This window comes from Agrilus planipennis, unplaced genomic scaffold, assembly GCF_000699045.2.
Source record: "Agrilus planipennis isolate EAB-ADULT unplaced genomic scaffold, Apla_2.0 scaffold94, whole genome shotgun sequence".
Taxonomy (NCBI): domain Eukaryota; kingdom Metazoa; phylum Arthropoda; class Insecta; order Coleoptera; family Buprestidae; genus Agrilus; species Agrilus planipennis.
This window is the reverse complement of record NW_020439120.1, coordinates 204,467-223,864: the sequence shown is the minus strand read 5'-3', so window position 1 is coordinate 223,864 and position 19,398 is coordinate 204,467. Positions and strand designations below refer to the sequence as shown.

The following is a 19,398-nucleotide window of genomic DNA, read 5'->3' as shown; positions in this document are numbered from 1 at the left end:
TTGGCTTTAGAAACATATATGTATCGTATGTACATTAGTACCTATGAACAATTAATATACTTAGAATATTTGTTTTTGTTTCCTTTCACATTCGTTTATGGATGGATGGTTCACCCCCACCCCCCAATCATCCTTTAAATTTGTCATATGTTTTTAGTTTCAAAATAGAAATGTCAGTGTATTATGTAGTATAGTAGTATTTCATAACATTATGTGGAAGGCAGAATGATGTCAATCAGTTCAATCTAATCTATAAAATTTCAAATACATATAACTAGAAAATTTAATTTCAAACATTTAAATTTATTTTAAATAGGTTAAATTTATTTTGGAATTTTTATGCACAAGAAATGCTTTATATATGCGTATAGGTAAATATATCGTGTCTTCCACAAAAATAAGTCAAATATACATGTTTCCTTTTTNCGGCAGCTTATAGTGATTTTTGGTGTATTATATGCATACTTACTGAACTTTTGTTATGGTTATATCTCTTATAACTTTGTTATTTCATGTATAGTTCATTATGTAAAGGGTAACACGCGTATATTTTTCTTAATAAGATAAAATAAAATATAATCATCACTTTGGGCATAACCAAACTATTAATTTGTAAAAGCTAATGCTTTAATCTATACATCGAAGACACGGTCAACATCATTAAAGACAGTACAACTGTAGGGATAGATATACAGGGGCAAACGATTAGTATGCTTAGATTTGCAGATGATGCAGCAGTATTAATTAGCATCTAGCAAGGAGGAGTTAGAGACAGCTTTAAATAAAAAGGAAGCGGTATTGATGAAAATAAATAAAAGTAAAACAAAAATACTAGTATGCAAGGGAAGAAAAAGTAGGGAAAGAGCGAATATAAAGATAGGAGACGAAAAATTAGAAGAATAATTGTACAAACGTTGTACGTTGCACGCCAAATTAATATTGTGCAACTAATTAAATCGGATCGATGATTTCGATGAAGAATAAAAATTCGCTGTTTTATTTAAAACATTTACTGGAACTTCTATTCTAATCACTAAAAACTAAACTTCAACGTCTAAATTATAACTATCAAATTCGCCCAACAAAGAAAACTATTTTTGGGTGGTTACTGGAACAAAACTTACTTGTTTGAGCGATGAAATCTGAATGATGTCTGATTCTTAATGTACTATATCTACCAACAGGTAAATTGGTGAATATTATTTTAGCGGGGGTGAATAACTAGAAACTGAATATAACACAGAATATGAAAAGCCCTATCATTAAATGTGAGCACAATCGCCATACAACATTTCTTTCCAGTTTATAAGGGTTCTGTGAATACCCAGGTAAAATGTAAACTGGTCCGGCTTCACTAACTTAGACACTATTGCAAATATGAATTTAAATTAAAAATATTTCATGTACAAAAAAGAGAAAAACTTAGGACTTAACAATAATTTTAGGTAGGAAGTTAGGACGGAATAGGGATATAAAGCTAAGGAGCTAAGTCGCCTTCAATAAAATAAAATCACTTCTATGCTCGCAATACTCGTTAATTTAGAAATCCCAAAAAGATTGTTTAAGTTGTATGCTTGGAGTGCGGCACTGTACTGGTGCGAAAGATGGACGGTGGGCGCGGCGGAAAAGAAAAAGTTAGAAGCGTTCGAAACGTACTGTTACAGGCGAATGATGAGGATACCGTGGATAGAGGAGGTTAGAAACTAAGAGGTATTATAAAGAATAGGAGAACAGAGGACTCTATAGAAGTCAATAAGAAATAGGCGAGATAGGTTGGTAGGACACCTTCTCAGGCACAAAGGTCTAGTCAGATGCATATTAGAGGCAGAAACTGGAGGTAAGAGGAGTAGAGGTAAACCTAGATTAGATTACTGTGCGCAAATAGTTAAGGATGTGAGTTGTTCTGGTTTCAGGGAAATGCGAATATTAGCTCCGGATAGGAAAGAGTGGAAGTGCGTGCCCAACCAGTCTTAGGACTGATGACCTTGTGATGATGAGATTATATTAACTGAGATTGACAATGTTAATGATACAACCAGCATATAGTAGTTTTCTTTTAATGTTGTAGACTTGTATGTAGTCAATCGAAGTCGTTGGCAGTAGGTCTGTATGTCTCTGACGTAAGCAGAAGTTACAATGGCATTTAATAAGGCAGATCACAATGTTAATGCAACAGACGAATTGTACGGTCATCGATATATCCAGAGTAGACTTTTTAATTGGCAAATAGTCTTAAATGCGTACAGAAATTAAGATATCCATATCGCCGCTATAGAAGACGAAATCCTTGATGTCAATGTCATACTCACACATTCCATATTACTAACGTCGGTATCAACGATGAAGAGTTCACTGAACCGTGGGTATGTTGTTTGGGGATCCAGCGGCTTAATCTTCAAGTTATCAAACACTTTATGGCATTCGCGTGTCCATTGGAATGAAACTCCAGCTTCTGTAAATTGTGCAATGGTAATGGTCAGGCTATATCGGTAAATCCTCGTATGAATCTTCGATAATAGGAGCAAAGTCCTTCGGAGGTGGTCGCCGATCATTTCTCCCAGTATAATGATGTTTGAGTAAACTAAACAGATTTTCCAGTTTAGTCCTTGTAACACAGTGCCCATTAGTTGTTCCGGTGCATTGCGCAGTCCAATAGACATCATACTGAATTACTAGAAACTATTTCCAGTCATAAAAACAGTTTTATCCCTATCCTGCGGATGACTTCCACTTTCTAGTACTTATCCGTGTATCACCCCGTGTTTATGCATGTCCTTTATAAGGTTATTCACTTCCCTTTGCTTCGCGAAGAGAACTTTTCTAAGTAGTAGTTTGATGGCCCTTGCTGTTCCGGTGTTGATGCGATGGTATGTAAAGTTGGTCCTAGCGAAGACGTGATCCAACAGGACGAAAACATGTTGAAAACGCTCAGTAGTTCTTCTTTCCATTTGACTTTGTTGAGGTGGTTACTGGACCGTTTCGTCAGCTCAGTTAAAACTGCAGGAAGTGTTGTTGGTGTCGTTTCAGATTCAGTCACAGTGGTGAATTTCAGCTGCTGACTCAAATACATCCAAACTGTGTGCCTTTGAAGATCTTTTGTTCAAAGTTGGCTATTCTAACAGGTATCACTGATTATCCACAATTTACGGGCATACGTCTCACTAGTCATACTTTCTGTGCTGTCTGTCTAGATTGCCCGGTCTGATCCCCCGCCCCCCAATCCGTAGATGCCGTCGCCTATTTTGATTCTAACAATGCTCTCTATTCTACCATTACCTTATAGGAGGTAAACTTCGTCTTGGGATTTGACATTGCTATCACTTGTTGATCAATGCACATTGTAATTTTTACGTTGTATGCTCCACGGATTGTTTAAGCCTCTCCGGTAGCTCCAGGCAGGGTTAGTCTATTTATCAATGACCGAATTCGGAATTCCGATACTACATCAGGTCGAACGATAGTGTTGGATGACCATGAGTCGATGAACAAGAAGAGCTCCTTTCTCCAGAGCAATTTGTGATCGGAGTACAAAGCGTAAAATATCACAATTATATATCCAAGTTCAAATAAAAGTTTTATAAATATTGATTATTCAAAAATGCAATGATAATGATGTTGATTCGGGTTTCTCTGCAGTCTTGTTAGAGAAAACGTGACGACGAAAATGTTACAGATTCCGAGTCCTAAAGCACTAAATAATTGAGCTTTTTCCATGACTATAAAATCTGTCGTCAATATAGCTGTTGGTCGCGGCATACGCGACCTATTGACAAGTTCAGCACCGATTTACACAATCATCCTTCCTCCTTTAAAAACTCGCAAAAAGTCAGAATTTCACAATGATAGGGATAGATTTGGAACTACAAGGTTACGAAGGAGCACATATTATATGTAGCGATTTGTAATTTTTCGAAACCGTTGCGATACATGTTGCAAAAACAAGAACCAATTTCGAAATAACAAAACCAAGAGTACACATGTGTTGTATATAATATGTACATCTGTTGAGGTTTCCTCAACATTCACTTCGTGTATTTTTACTTTCGTGACGTAATCACTTGCAATGATTTCTATGAAGTATGAAGTATTTTAGTATAGCAAACTTGTAATCAAGGCAGCTTTTGATCTCCACATTGTTATTGCTGTTTAACTTTTATGGAACATATTTTATTTATAATTAACCAGACTTTAGTGAATCAAATGTTGCGTAGTTAATTGTCATGCCGTAGTGGAAGGAAAGAGTCGTTATAAAATTAAACTGTGAATCGCATTCTGTTTACCCTTTTAATAAATTAATAAACCACGTCAAATATTAACTCCATTACCTTGTTAGCTAATAGATTTAACTTGATTACTTCCTTACATGGGATGATAAACTAGTCGAAATTGAATTAGTGGAAGCTTTTAAACATCTAATCATCTCTAATAGAAAACAATAAGGTCTCAGTTGTAAAGAAAAAATGCTTATTAACATAGTACAAAGCTAAAAAATACGTCAATACAAAAAAAATAAATGAAACTGAAGTAGGTAAGTAATTCAATAAAACCAAAAATTCTACATAAAATGTTTTAAAGCTTAAAATGAAACGCCCAAGGTGTCATTCTCAGCTAAAAACCGAAAACAGTCTACCCATATAACAGGAATTTACAGAAGGAGGCCGACGATTATTTAAAAGCAGCTTTTGCGTATTCAATTCTCATTAGCTGATAATGCTGGTGAGCGAGAAATTCTTCTGATCAACCCTGCGAAGTCGGAGGATATGACGAAAAGTCATCTTCAGCCTGTATTTAAGAATCGAACTAGATTTTTTGTTCTTTCATTCAAGGCGTTGCATTGCATAAAGTCGACGCGTTGCACCGCGCGAACTGTCAAACGCTGCACCGCGAATCGTCGAACCGTTGCACCGCGCAAACTGCCAAACGTTGCACCGCGCAAACTGCCAAACGTTGCACCGCGCAAACGATGCACGGTGAATCGATTGGGTAACCCATTGTCCATCGAATGAACGAGCTTGGCGGGTCGGCTCCTTTAAGAAACCATTGGATTCAAGGCGTTGCACTGCGTAAAGTCGAATTGTTGCACCGAGCGAACTGCCAAACGTTGCACCGCGCACCGTCGAACCGTTGCACCGCGTGAACCGCCAAACGTCGCAACGCGAATCGTCGAACCGTTGCACCGCGTGAACCGCCAAACGTTGCACCGCGAAACACCGAACAGTTGTACCGCGAATGGTCGAACCGTTGCACCGTGCAAACTGCCAAACGTTGCAACGCGCGAATTACCAAACGTTGCACCGCGAATCGTCGAACCGTTGCACCGCGCGAATTACCAAACGTTGCACCGCGAATCGTCGAAACGTTGCACCGCGCGAATTACCAAACGTTGCACCGCGAATCGTCGAACCGTTGCACCGCGCGAAATTCCAAACGTTGCACCGCGAATCGTCGAAACGTTGCACCGCGCGAATTACCAAACGTTGCACCGCGAATCGTGGAACCGTTGCACCGCGCGAAATTCCAAACGTTGCACCGCGAATCGTCGAACCGTTGCACCGCGCGAATTACTAAACGTTGCACCGCGAAACTTCGAACCGTTGGATCGCACGAAATACCAAACGTTGCACCGCGAATGGTCGATCCGTTGCACCGTGCAAACTGCCAAACGTTGCACCGCGAATCGTTGAACCGTTGCACCGCGCGAACCGTCAAACGTTGCACCGCGAAATTCTAAACGTTGCACTGCGCGAACCGCCAAACGTTGCACCGCGCGAAATTTCAAACGTTGCATCGCGAATCGTCGAACCGTTACACCGCGCGAATCGCCCAACGTTGCACCGCGAATCGTCGAACCGTTGCACCGCGCTAACGGGTAGACGTAAACAATGCACAAACAAGCTTGACCTAAAGTGTTTGCAAGAAACGACGACAGCTAGTAGTTCTTTTACTATACTTCCGTAATTTCTCTCAGCTGTATTGAGTGTGCGTGAGTAGAACGCAACAGGTGTTTCATTTTGGGACAAAACGGATCCGATGGCGTAATTAGTTGCGTCTGTCGTTAATGTAAACGTCTTCGTAAAATCGGTGTATGCCAGTATCAGTGCGTTGGTTATCAAATCTTTGCATTAAAAAAAAAGTCCGTTCTGAAGGGGAACTTCCGTCTTGTGGAAATGTTTGAGTGTTTCAACCACAGCCAATATCTCTCGATGGGTGACACAGTAGTTTTGTTCCTGTTTCGAGAGTGTTTTACTAAAGTACCTTATGACCTTTTCCTTTTCGTTTTGTATTTGGGACAACACACCACCAAGTCCCACATTACTGTCTACGATGAAGGGCTCGCTGAATTGTGGGTATCGGTAACATTGGAGCTCCAGAGAGTGTAATCTTTAGTTATTTAAAGCTTCCTAGCATTCGGGTATTCATTGAAATGAAACTGCATCTTCTGTAGGTAAGTCTATGCAGTGGTTGGGTTATATCGGCAAAACCGCTTTCAAGAATGGAGATAAAACTCTTGTTCAGAATTACAGGCCGATCGCCATCGTTAGCTCAATACTAGAAGTCTTTGATTCCATTATTACTACCAAGATTACTGAGGCAGTTGAAAGATTGATGAGACCTCAGCAGCACGGTTTCATTAGTGAAAGATCAGAGATTAGTGGCTTGTTGTCTTTCATGGAGACTCTTGTTGGTCTTGAAGCTGGAGTACCTACGTACTGATGCTATTTACCTTGACATGTCTAAGACATTTGATAAGGTGGATCATGGTCTCTTGCTGGACAAATTGTACGCTCTTGGTATAAGAGATACTTGACGGGAAGATCTCAAATAGTCAGGATGGATGGTTCCATGTCTAATAACATAATGATCGAATCTGGAGTTCCGCAGGGGTCCCAAATGGGTCCCTTGCGGTTGTTTCTACTTTTCATCAACGACTTATCTGAGCTCCCTTTATCGTCTGCAGTTACTATATATGCGGATGATATAAAGCTCTACAGGAATATCAGATCTTCTGCTGACTGTTCGGAACTGCAAAAAGACCTGGACACTGTAGCACTATGGGCCCTCAGGAATGGATTGTCTATCAACAGGACTAAATGCAAATCAATGTCAATTCACCCAGGTGCCTGTGTGGATCTTGAACATTATTATATTATGGAAAGTGTTCGTTGCATGAGAGATTTGGGTGTCATCTTTGACTGCAAATTGAGTCATGGAGATCATATTAATCACATAACTGCTAAAGCGAGCAGAACCCTCGGATTCATCATGAGAACCACAAGAGATTTTAAATCGTGTAATGTCATCCTGTACTTGTACCGCTCTCTTGTGTTACCTATACCAACATATGCATCTCAGATATGGAACCCTCATCTTGCCTACAGAATTGTTCAGTTGGAGGCTGTGCAGCATATATTTCTGCGCTACTTATCCTATAAAGCTGGCACCCCTATGGCATGGATTGATCATGACTACTTAGCCATCTCAGCGCGTTTTCATGTCCATACTATCAAGTCCATCCTTCATTACAATGATCTTGTTCTGGCTTACAAAATCGTAAATGGATTGATCTACTCTGTTCCTTATATACAAGAGTTCCAACCTAGGGAAGAAAACTATGTGCTGAGAAGAACCTCTCATCTAAAGGAAAGGCTAAGGAAAATTGAAAGGCTCTCAAATTCTGTATTTGCAAGACTTAATAGGACTTGGAATCAGCTTAATGTGGAGGTTAGAGCATTGAATAGTATTGAAGCCTTTAAATCTACAGTTCGCGGAGTTGTCCTTCAGACTTATTAATTATTAATTATCAATATGTTATTGTGTGTTGAAGTGCGTGGAATTTAATCTTTGATAAATCGGCAGCTTATAGTGATTTTTGGTGTATTATATGCATACTTACTGAACTTTTGTTATGGTTATATCTCTTATAACTTTGTTATTTCATGTATAGTTCATTATGTAAAGGGTAACACGCGTATATTTTTCTTAATAAGATAAAATAAAATATAATCATATCAGGAGTTGAGAGAATAGCTGACCACGGCATGATAATAGTCTGTGCTTGTAGACACATCGAAATTATGTGGTTCTACGGTTTAGTTCTATGAATTCCGCAGTCCGCAGTGGAATGCATAAGAGGTTATGTTCTGTGACAGCAGTATAGAACAACAGTCATCGCTAAATCAGTGGAGTTGTAGTTGCGGAATAAACTGAAAATCTTCTATTGATTTTTGTTAAAATTCAAGAAATATAAATTATTAAATGTACTAGTTTAGCTAAACTTTAAGATCATTTATAAAACTTCATAGTAAAGTGCAAAGATGGTAAGTACATCATTTCAACAATTTAAATAAAATAGTGCTTTTAAAATAATTGTTATAGTTTCGAGCTACAAAGTGCCCAACAGAAGAATTGTCATTGAGTAATTGTGCTGCGGTTAGTCCTGGAGATTTTCCATCTGACTGCTCGTAAGATAATTAAGTTTTCAAAGTGTAATTACATATTTCTCAAATAACTCGAATTCCAGACATATATTAGTTAACACGGGCGGAAACCAAAACTATGTTTTTTCAATTCAAAGACATCCAGATCTATCAAGGGGTTACATAGGATTCAGCTTACCCCAGAGAAAATGGGCAGTTTTATCAATAGATCAAGAACTGGATGTTAAACCATATTATTTTAATAGCAATGATTGCTTATGTACCATTGTTCTAGAAGCAGATTTTATGCAAAAGAAACAGTAAGTTACAGGCACAAAAGACATTCAATGCAAAAGTTTCTTGTTAGTCATAAACTGTATATTTTAAATTGATGTATATATTTAATATAAAAATCCCTATTAATTTAAGAAGTGAATTTTTGTTGCTACAATTAGATAATTATTTCATTTTAGGACTACTCTGGAAGCATATGACACTGATGCAATGGCTCAAGAATTTCAAAATAAGTTTACAGGGCAAGCATTTACAGTTGGTCAATTACTTGCCTTTGCTTTTAGTGATAAAAAACTATTGGCACTTACTGTAAAAGACTTGGAAGGTAAAAAAAAACTTTCTTCTTAATTAACATATTGATTATAATTTTTATTTCATATAGCTGTTGATATAAATGCCATTAAACAAGGAAAACAAGCCAAACCTCGAAAAACAAAAATTGGTTACTTATTAGCCAATTCAGTTGTTCAATTTGAAAAAGCACCCAATTCTTCACTAAATTTAACAGGAAAATCCAAAGGGTTTGTCAGAAAAAATATTTTATAAATTTAAAAAAATCAGTAAAATCATTGTAGGAAACATCAGAGGACATCGATTATTAATCCTGATTGGGACTTTCAGAAGATGGGTATTGGAGGATTAGATAATGAATTTAATGCAATATTTCGTAGAGCTTTTGCTTCAAGAGTTTTTCCACCAGAGATTGTAGAGCAATTGGGTAACAATTTTTTCTTTTAATGATGCTACATTTTAAAAATAAATGAGTCCTATTTATTGTCAGCATTCTATCTGTAGTACGATATTTCAGGATGTAAACATGTAAAAGGTATATTGCTGTATGGTCCTCCTGGTACTGGTAAAACTTTAATGGCTCGTCAAATTGGTAAAATGCTGAATGCCAGAGAACCAAAAATTGTTAATGGTCCTCAAATTCTTGACAAGTATGTTGGTGAATCAGAAGCAAATGTTCGAAGATTATTTGCTGAAGCAGAAGAAGAAGAAAAAAGGGTATGAAAGGTAAGACATGCAACATTTAAATAAATATAACTGGTTTTTGTAGGCTGGTCCAAACAGTGGGTTACACATCATAATATTTGATGAAATTGATGCTATTTGCAAACAGAGAGGTTCAGTTGCAGGAAATACTGGTGTTCATGATACAGTCGTTAATCAACTTCTTGCAAAAATTGATGGTGTGGAACAACTGAATAATATTTTAGTCATTGGTATGTGGTATGATTATGTGTTATAAAACATATTTGTATGATTTTTTTATTTAAAGGAATGACAAATCGTAGAGATATGATTGACGAAGCTTTACTTAGACCTGGTAGATTAGAAGTGCAGATGGAAATTAGCCTTCCAAATGAGGAGGGTAGACTCCAAATATTGAATATACATACTGCCCGAATGAGACAGTATGGAAAACTACATCCAAATGTTGATAACAAAGTGAGTATCTTACAAAGACATGTAATTTTAATTTTAATCGTTACACGGTGGTCGTCGTTAATTGTATCGTCTTGAAACATGCAATTAGGAAGAACAACAAAAAGGGCGTGTGTACCTATTTACACACATAAGAAGTTATACTTCAATTTACATAGTTGGTATATACAACACTATTTTAAAAATACATGTCAATTTTCTTTTATTAAGCATTGTAACATTAAATTTTCATTCAGAAAAGTTTGTAAATTAGTGTTTATCATTGACCAGTTATTTGGACACAACATCAGTCAGTTTTTATCTGACTTCCTAAGATAATTAAGTTTCTGTATTAGGTTATTTAGGTATTTTAAAATTGTTTTTGGTGTTTAAAAATAAATTGCTAATTTTGGAATTTTAGGAACTTGCCCAATTGACAAAGAATTTTTCGGGTGCAGAATTGGAAGGGTTGGTTCGTGCGGCTCAGTCAACTGCAATGAATAGGTTGATTAAAGCTACCTCAAAGGTGGAAGTTGATCCTGAAGCAATGGAAAAGTTGATAGTGATTCGAGAGGATTTCTTCCATGCATTAGAACATGACATTAAACCTGTAAATTCCCTTTTAGTTCTGAATTTATTAAATAATTATAAACGTATTTTTTTTTCAAAAAGGCATTTGGAACGGCCCAGGAAATTTTAGATCAGTTCTTAGCGAGAGGAATCTTTAATTGGGGTCCCCCTGTTACTCATTTGTTGGAAGATGGCCATCTCTTTATTCAACAAGCAAAATCTGGAGATTCAGGTTTACACAACTAATTATTATCTAGTAGTTCATCTTATATTTTGACATTGTGTTTTATTAGGCTTGGTGTCCGTTTTGTTAGAAGGTCCCCCCAATTCAGGAAAAACTGCCTTGGCAGCGCAGCTTGCAAAAGACTCTGATTTTCCATTTATTAAAGTTTGTTCACCTGAAGAAATGGTTGGATATACTGAAACTGCCAAGTGTTTACATATAAGAAAAGTATGTTTTTAAAAATAATCCTTAACAATTATTTTTAACAAATATGTTGTCAATGTATTTTTTCTTTTTTAGGTTTTTGATGACGCTTATAGGTCTACCCTTAGTTGCGTTTTGGTTGACAATATCGAAAGATTGTTAGATTACGGACCTATTGGACCCCGCTACTCTAATTTGACTCTCCAAGCTTTATTAGTGTTATTAAAAAAGCAGCCACCTGCTGGAAAAAAACTGCTCGTGTTATGCACTAGCAGTCGAAGGTACAAAAATACACTTATGTGAACTTCATATAATAATATTTCGACTTACATAATTCCAGAGATGCATTATTTCCCATTTAGCCACAATATGGCAATAAATTCTGATAAACAAACTGATAAAATATGTTTAACTGAAATTATAATTACTAATCTCTCGGTACTCCAGTTTATGCAATTTTCTACTTCGACTTTATCTTCCTGATCGCATCTATTATGTAATTCTGGGACTTACTGTATTTGCCTTGTATTCGTTTGTTTCCTACAATTTAGAAATAATGTAACATTTCATATAAATAATGGCGTTCTAGATTTTGCTTTAAGAAGGTCATAAATACGGAGTTTTTTTGTTTAATTTATAGACAGGTATTGGAGGATATGGAGATGTTGCCAGCATTCACCGCAGTTTTACACGTACCGAATTTGTCTCGCCCGGAACATTTGTTAGCAGTATTAGAAGAAGCCGACGTATTTTCAAAGCAAGAAATGGCGCAAATAGCCAAAATGATTCAGGGAAAAAAGTAAGTAGAGATATACTTTTAATAATATTAATGTACTTTACTTCATAAATTAGTTACCCTAAAGAAAAATAGATCTTTCAGTCATATTGTTGTAAATCTATTTTCAATATCCACCAGATATTTATACATACAGTACACACTTGGCAACGTAAACCAAAATATAAATAACGTGTTCGATTTTGTTCAGGTTGACCAATTTTATTTTATTATTGTATTGTATTGGTATATACAAAAATTGATTAGGCCGCATATGCAACTAACAAAACCACTAAAGTGAATACACGAATAAAACAACATCTCTCCAGCTAATTTACTGAGAAAATACCAAATATTTCGAGGATTTATAGCAAAGACCAACGGCTATTGCGGTTGTTGATTGATTCATTAAACGATTTATTTGTTTCTCAGAGTTTTTATTGGTATAAGGAAATTATTGGCTTTGATTGATATGGCAAGGCAAACTGAAGATCATCATCGCATCATCAAGTTAATCACTAAGCTCGAAGAAGACGGCGCACTGGAAGGCGGGGATTGAGGACCCTGAAATCACGCAGATTTAGGGAATTTTAACAGTATGAGATGGGATTATACCTTAGTTGATTTTATTGAAGATCTAGTCTAACTCTATAATAAATTAGTTATGATTTTTACTGAGAACATCAAATCACGGTAACGGTGCATTTGATCTGAATGTTCTAAAAATGTAAGCAATAATAATTCATTGGTTAAAAAATGTTTAAATGCAATTTTGGAACTTTCAGGTTAAATAAATAGAAACAACATATTTTTTTATGGTATTTATTTTTTTATGTTCTAATTGCATGTTAAATTAAGAAATTATGAAGACATTCCTTATGCTATTAGCACATCAAAACAAAATAAAATACCCACGAAGGTATAAAAATTGGTTCCTTATTATGATATATTTTGATTAACTAGTAAAATAATACCGAAAAGAAACTTATTTAATTTACTATTATTTCTGTATAGTGTTAAATTGTTTATTATGTTATTATTGTTTTATATATTATTAGCTTATTAAAAAAAATTGATGTTTCGTGAGACTTTTTAGAGTTTGTTTTTTTCATGTAAGTTTCATTATTATTGCATTACCTTTTATTCCAATGGTTAGTTGAAATATTTTATTTCTTGTGATTAGTGAAAATTAAAGTAACAATTGACTTGTTTAAATTAATTTGTTTTATCTAATTACGTTTTAGAGTACTGTTAAGAAATGAAATTTAACACCACTAAAATCATATAACAAGTTTTTCGCAATAAGAGTAATATATATTCCAAAAATGCAAATATTTATGCTAAATTTGCTTGCTTATCTTGTGCTGTAACAAGTATTGTCATTAAAAACGACGACAAAAAGTTGTTACTTGATGGGTACACTAATTTCAAATATTTGGCGTCACAAATGAAATGTATAATTCTTAGGTTTTTGTTTTCATTGTAGCTTTTAATAATTTTTATTGATAGTATCATACTAGTGATATTTATCATTTATTGAATTTAAGATCTCATTACTGACAGACGTCAAGCTTCTCATTAAAAAGTTCGTGTTTATTATAGTACATATATATAGTAGAATGTTTAATATGTATGTATATTGCAGTACTTAATATTCCAATTTGATTGGATTTTTTTGAAGGTTTCGTAGAATAGATCAGAGAAATTATTGTCAAATGCGTATTGCAAACGTAGTAATGCGTTTTTTAAAGGACTAGGGTCGAAGGGAGTATGAGAAAGGTCCTAAAAAAGTTTTTAGAAAACAAACATCGTTATTTAGGCCATTTTCATACTCTTATCATACTTGTCTTTAATGCAAATTAAAATTTAAAAAGAAAACCATAGAACGCTGGTTCTGGTTCGCCTCACTGAAAGATTGATTGGTTTCTAAAATACTGTTGCGTCTCCCCCCCCCCACCAGGTCATTCTCAAAATAGAAATTCTGTTACTGTGGAACTGTACAATAATAGAATTTCTCCCTTTAAATAAATGTTTCACAAGGAATGCTATTTAGATTCTATCGTTTTTATATAAGAGATTATACATTTTTTTTTGTATTATCTTAAAATAGTTCATCAAAGATCTTTTAAAGGTTGTTACATTGTTGACGTAAAAATGCTAGTTTCTGTACGTTTTGCACGCAAATATTTATTTTAAGGACATTCTGTTATGAACCTTTTTTAATGTTGTGTATATAGAAATTTAAATATACATTACGTTTGTAAATGTGTATAATGTATAATATTCGTTTGTTAACTACTGTTCCAGTTCTAAAAATGTAAAAATAATTGTAGGATTTTATTCTTTTAGCTTCAGATATACATATAAGACATGTAGCAGCAGTTATTGTGATAGCGACATTTGGTTGCTATAAGTAGCTAATAATTCCGCAAGTTGCAATTAATCAATGTGCAGTACAATTGAGAAAATTAATAAAAATAATGATGAATACAAAAACGTATTATTTTCCTTGTTTTATCTTTTTTGGTTAAAAAAATATATTAAATGTGAATAAACAATAAATAAAATAAGCCTACATAAAAAAAAATATTGTACCAACATTTACAGTATCATATTTTAAATAACCATAAATCAACATGTAATTAATAATCATGTTATAAATAATTAGAATGTTCAGGTTTTACATTTTTATTATAAGTGTTCTTAAAGTTTTTAACAAAATCAGTCAAATAAACAATACGCACTAGGAAACAAAACACTTCACACACATTAAAAAGTCTTTCACTACCACTTATAATTCATCATGCTCAGGTTCCTGAAAAATAAATTATTTTTAGTTTAATGAAATGTGATAGATCAATATTGTTTTTTTTCCAACTATTTATCTATTTGCAAAACCTTAGAAAGAAAAATTTATTAATTAGAATTTAAAATATTACCTCTACAGGTTTCACATCATCCTCTTCTGCATCTTCATCTTCTTCACTGTCATCATCTTTCTCATCTGACTTCTTTTCTTTAGCTGCATCATCAAGTGCTTGTTTGGCTTTCTTTTCCCCTTCTTGTTTATCTTTTAAATTTTTAAGTTGTTCTTTTGCATATTCCAGATCGTCGGTAATAAGAATGTTATCGAATATCGTACCAGATTTTACTTGCCACAAATCGAAACCAATGGCGCAAATCTCAGGTTTTTTGTATAAAGCAGGATCTGCTTTGTATTCAGGGTTGGGAATTTCAGGATGAACCCATTCACCTTTGTAGTTAGGATTGTCAATTTGTTTTGGGCTCCATTCTCCTTTATAGTCGGGGTTATCAATCTGTGGTGGTTCCCATTCACCATCCATCTCATCATCCCAGTCATCAGGTTTAGTGGCTTCAGGGTCGGGAATATGTTCAGGTTGGTCCCAATCTTCAGGTTTTTTGTCATCTGGGTCAGGAATTGTGGCTCTGTCGTCCCAATCTTCAGGCTTCTTTGCATCTGGATCTTTGATGGTTTTTGGTGGCAACAAATCCCAATCAGCTTCAATATCACCACCTTCTACTTTTTCGCCATCAATGAGAATTTCGTAGGTGTTATCGGGTTTGATAACAAACGTGTACGCGTGTGAATAAACACCATCTTTGCAAGCAATCTCCTTTTTGATGAGATTGTTTTTGCCATTGTAATTGATGATGGCATGTACAATTTTTCGGCCAGGTCCACAAATATCAGGACCAAACATTAGCAAATACGGAGTTTCCCCGTGCAGATCTTCTTCTTTCAAAGAACAATCAAACACCTTTACATATCCACCACCACAATCAATGTCTTGTTCATGTTTTACGGTGAATTGGATAACAAGATCTTTGCCTTCATTCGAAAAAGGCTTAAATTTCCTACTTATCGCATAAAACCGAGCATCTTCTGAAGTTTGAATACCTGAAATAAGCATAACAGAACTATGTACCACTCATGAAATGCAATCCTCATTTACTTGTTTTATGAATAGATGTGATAAAAATACAACTGCAATAAAATAAACGCCTGGCAATGATTACAACTTCAATTACTTAATATGTTTTATAATCAATATGACATCTATTTCTCTAAAATTTTGTAAAAGACAAACTTTATTATTATTATTCTCATAATTGTTGTGGAACACATTTTCTCGTTCAATATTTATACCTTAGAAAAGTTCTGTTAAAACTTAATAATTTGTAAGTACACTTTTATCTATATTTAAAGTGTCTTTTGATTGAAATGCTTGACTATCAAAGTTAATTAATTTCTCATTTATTTCTAATTTGTAATTTCCTCAGTAAGGCAGTACCTATCATCTTTGTTTTAATAACATTTTGGAGGTCATGATATAACTGAAATGTGTTGATAAAGTTTAGTTTTTTGAACTTTGCTTTATTTTGGGGACATATTTTTGAGTAGCAGATGCTGCTTGCAATGCTATTTTAAATGATTTTTAAATTTAAATAGAAATTCGAAGCACTATTGTATGTAGTGCATGTATATATTTTACTCTAATCGTAAATGCCTACTAATGCATTTCCTCCTTTACATAAGATTAAAATGACATTAAATACAATTGAATGCAGTGAATAATTCTGCTAATTAGGATTATGGATTTTGTTTCACCAAACCAACACATATTTTGATTACATTACAATAGCATGTTTATTAAAGTTTTTATTATTAATTTACCTATCAGCATACTACAAACACATACAACCACAGGTAAAAAATTATTACTTTCCTGTAAGTAGATGTGCATGATTTTCTCATACACATTAAATGAATTTAAGAAAGTTTTGCTCTGTTTTTTTTACACTTGTTTAATCTAAATCGACCAGTTGAAGGTAATTTTATTTTTTTAATATTCAGGTATACTTTAAATCGTTGCTTTTTAAATATTAACAAAGATCAAAGATTTACCTTTATCTTCTTCTTCATTATTGAAGAATTTACCAGCGGTTCTTACGAACTTTCCGAACTCTTTTCCAGGGTGTTTGCTGTACACCCAATTCTTTTCCCAAGAATCTACACAAAACAAAATAGGTGATTAATAAAGAATATTGTTACTAAATAAATATATAGCAAAGCTAAACATTGAAAATTAGTTTAAACCTTCTACGCAAAGACTTGTTCAATAGGAAATTGGAGAACCGGTAATAACAACATATAGTATCAAAAGTATACTCACCATCTTTGAATTTTTCTTCAAAGTACACTTCTGCTAATACACTACAAATTGAAATCACAAAAAGCGAAATAAATAAATTATACTTCATTATTTTTTGGTTATTCTTAATTTTAAAGCCACCGACAACTATTTACTCGCAAAGCCGAGCAAGGCGATATGAGCGATCCTAAAATAAGGTACGTTAATGCAACACCACGCAAATGTTAATGTCCTTTTCTTTTTCAATAGGTGCCTTTTGTATGAAACAGAATGAGTAGCACTACACGTTGATTTCTTGGTGACGCGACAGATGGAAGGCTTTCATTGGTAGGTTTGCAAGTCTATCTGAACAAATTTGTTTCGAATTTCATTTTGTATCTTCGTCTATTAACTGCGAATGTATTAGAAAGTATGCGTTTGATAATTTCACACACCGTACAGCTGTATGAATTTGATTGGCTGGTTACTTTTCTCGAAACTGATAAGCGCGTGGATTTAAATTTTAAACTATTGATAGACTATATCATAAAAAATTACGCAAAATTTATAATGAATGGAAAACATTGTATATGTGCTAATATTCATCTAATATCAATCGGAGCGTTAATAGTAATGAGAATTACTTTAAATAAAATTGTAGCTATTTTGTAGCTTTTATTTTTAGTACTAATTGTAAATGTATCTTTTAAACGATGTATTTTATCCATTAATTGTATAATGAAAACTCACAAATAAAGAAAACAGATTCTCCTTTAAAATTTCAAATTTACCGCTATTGAATGAGGAAAGTAAAAAGTTCTCATGAATACAAAGAAACAAGCAACTCGCCTACATTAGAAAGTAAAAGTGTAACTGCACTTCAATGAGTCAGTGTTGCTCTAACAATAATCCTAATATGTAAATTTGATTTTGAGTTCGATAACGCATTAGGTAAGTGTTATTAAAAGATTAAGAGCGGGTGTCATATTTAATTTAATAAAAAGGGTAAAAAAGAACTGCATAAAGTTCGAAACCTGTTCACCTTGAGCTGGCAGAAACACAAATGATACACTCATCATACAAACTAGCTTTTTATTGTTAAGTTTTTGCTGTTAATAAAGCTGTTGATTGCTTAAGATAAACTTCTGACAGAAATCGTAATTTCATAAATCATTAAAAGCTGCGGCTTAAGATAATGTGTGTGCTATGTTTGTAAAGTAAATAGTACCTATGTATATACATAATCGCGTTTTAGATGTCTTCGAATAGCGATAGAAAAATTCGAGATGTTCGCGACCTTTGGGGTTGCAAAGAAGAAAAAGAAAATCCTCGACCACCAGAAGAAAATTCCAACGGTATTCTCGTAGATAACAGGACCAAGCACAAATACAAGACCCTCGAAAGGCATCTGAGTATGAAAAAAACCGTTCGTAAAAAAATGATGCGAGACTTGAAGGAAATTGGTGACGCTTCTACCGAAGAGTCAAATCAACCTGTCACGTTTTTGGAACAGCTAAAAGCCGAACAGCCTCCACCTCCCAATATTGATAAGCCCAGTTTATGGAAAAGACTTACAAAAGGATGGGGACACTCTTAAGTATTATTTTTACTCGGTACATATTTTTGTGTATTTTGCTTGCCAAAATATCTTATTTTTTTGTAATTTATTTAGATGTGATGTTACTGTGTTGGGTAGATTATATTTTTAAGGGTGCTTTTAACTTCTACATAGCTGTAATATTCAAACGTTACATATCGGTGATAGCGTGCATTACAACGGTACCTACACTTCTTCTTAAGAGCCACTTTGGATTATAAATACCAAAAAGGTACCCAAAAATCAACTTATTTGTTTTTCTGATCGAACTGCTAGAAAGATAATAGCTTTTAATAGCAAACTAAATCGCAAAAAAGATAATTAGAATGTCATGAAATATTAATAATTTAAAAGTAATATTTTTCATAATTGATAATATTAAATACTATTAATCATTAATTTATTTTTAACGATTGAATTAAAATAGTGCATTGAATTTTAAATTTTGCAAAATCGAGAATTAATTAATTTAATTTATTTTTCAATGCTAATTTAATGTTAATGAACGATGGTTTATGCAAATTTGTCCCAAATCTACTTTCAATTTCACATGAGTCACTTTTTTGCGATTACGTTTTGGTTTGTATTTATTTATAAAAATGTTCTGTCATCACTTCTGATCCTTCATGAAGCTTTAATTTTTACAACTTTAAAATTAATGGAACTTTAGGGTTTTTTATTTTTTGAGTTTTTCACATGGTAAAAGTAATAGTAAGTACTTAATCAAATTCAGTAAA

The 19,398-nt window shown here is 34.0% G+C and overlaps 3 protein-coding genes across 4 annotated transcripts; 2 read left to right on the top strand and 1 right to left on the bottom strand.

The window, feature by feature from the left end:
* Positions 1-8,130: 8,130 nt before the first annotated feature.
* Positions 8,131-14,180, top strand: LOC108741171 (vesicle-fusing ATPase 1). Its single transcript, XM_018475860.2, has 15 exons — positions 8,131-8,318; positions 8,377-8,462; positions 8,522-8,737; positions 8,891-9,036; positions 9,094-9,232; positions 9,287-9,429; positions 9,520-9,719; positions 9,772-9,937; positions 9,994-10,163; positions 10,561-10,749; positions 10,812-10,941; positions 11,003-11,160; positions 11,233-11,417; positions 11,777-11,935; positions 12,344-14,180. The coding sequence occupies exons 1-15, from the start codon at positions 8,316-8,318 to the stop codon at positions 12,468-12,470; spliced, it is 2,217 nt and encodes a 738-aa protein (XP_018331362.1). The 5' UTR covers positions 8,131-8,315; the 3' UTR covers positions 12,471-14,180.
* A 403-nt stretch (positions 14,181-14,583) lies between these two features.
* Positions 14,584-17,320, bottom strand: LOC108741167 (calreticulin). Its single transcript, XM_018475853.2, has 4 exons — positions 17,107-17,320; positions 16,839-16,943; positions 14,851-15,830; positions 14,584-14,726 (listed from the first exon to the last, which is right to left on the bottom strand). Exons 1-4 carry the CDS (start codon positions 17,192-17,194, stop codon positions 14,703-14,705), a joined length of 1,197 nt encoding a protein of 398 aa, XP_018331355.1. The 5' UTR covers positions 17,195-17,320; the 3' UTR covers positions 14,584-14,702.
* A 557-nt stretch (positions 17,321-17,877) lies between these two features.
* Positions 17,878-19,032, top strand: LOC108741168. Of its 2 annotated transcripts, none has more exons than XM_018475854.1 (2): positions 17,878-18,015; positions 18,320-19,032. In XM_018475854.1, exon 2 carries the CDS (start codon positions 18,320-18,322, stop codon positions 18,659-18,661), a length of 342 nt encoding a protein of 113 aa, XP_018331356.1. In that variant the 5' UTR covers positions 17,878-18,015; the 3' UTR covers positions 18,662-19,032. The 2 variants fall into 2 exon arrangements, with proteins under 2 accessions (XP_018331356.1, XP_018331357.1); XM_018475855.1 differs by lacking the exon at positions 17,878-18,015 and adding an exon at positions 18,105-18,261.
* The last annotated feature ends 366 nt before the right edge of the window (positions 19,033-19,398 follow it).

What these genes read in the sequence shown, in the direction of transcription:
- LOC108741167 (XM_018475853.2), bottom strand. Translation starts at nt 17,194, where the DNA reads ATGAAGTATAATTTATTTATTTCGCTTTTTGTGATTTCAATTTGTAGT. An exon ending in TGAAGAAAAATTCAAAGATG is followed by an intron (nt 16,944 to 17,106) that starts GTGAGTATACTT and finishes TGTTTTGTGTAG; the next exon opens with ATTCTTGGGAAAAGAATTGG. An exon ending in TAATGAAGAAGAAGATAAAG is followed by an intron (nt 15,831 to 16,838) that starts GTAAATCTTTGA and finishes TGCTTATTTCAG; the next exon opens with GTATTCAAACTTCAGAAGAT.
- LOC108741171 (XM_018475860.2), top strand. An exon ending in CAGAAGAAGAAGAAAAAAGG is followed by an intron (nt 9,720 to 9,771) that starts GTATGAAAGGTA and finishes TGGTTTTTGTAG; the next exon opens with GCTGGTCCAAACAGTGGGTT. An exon ending in AAAATGATTCAGGGAAAAAA is followed by an intron (nt 11,936 to 12,343) that starts GTAAGTAGAGAT and finishes TTTGTTTCTCAG; the next exon opens with AGTTTTTATTGGTATAAGGA.
- LOC108741168 (XM_018475854.1), top strand. Translation starts at nt 18,320, where the DNA reads ATGTCTTCGAATAGCGATAGAAAAATTCGAGATGTTCGCGACCTTTGG.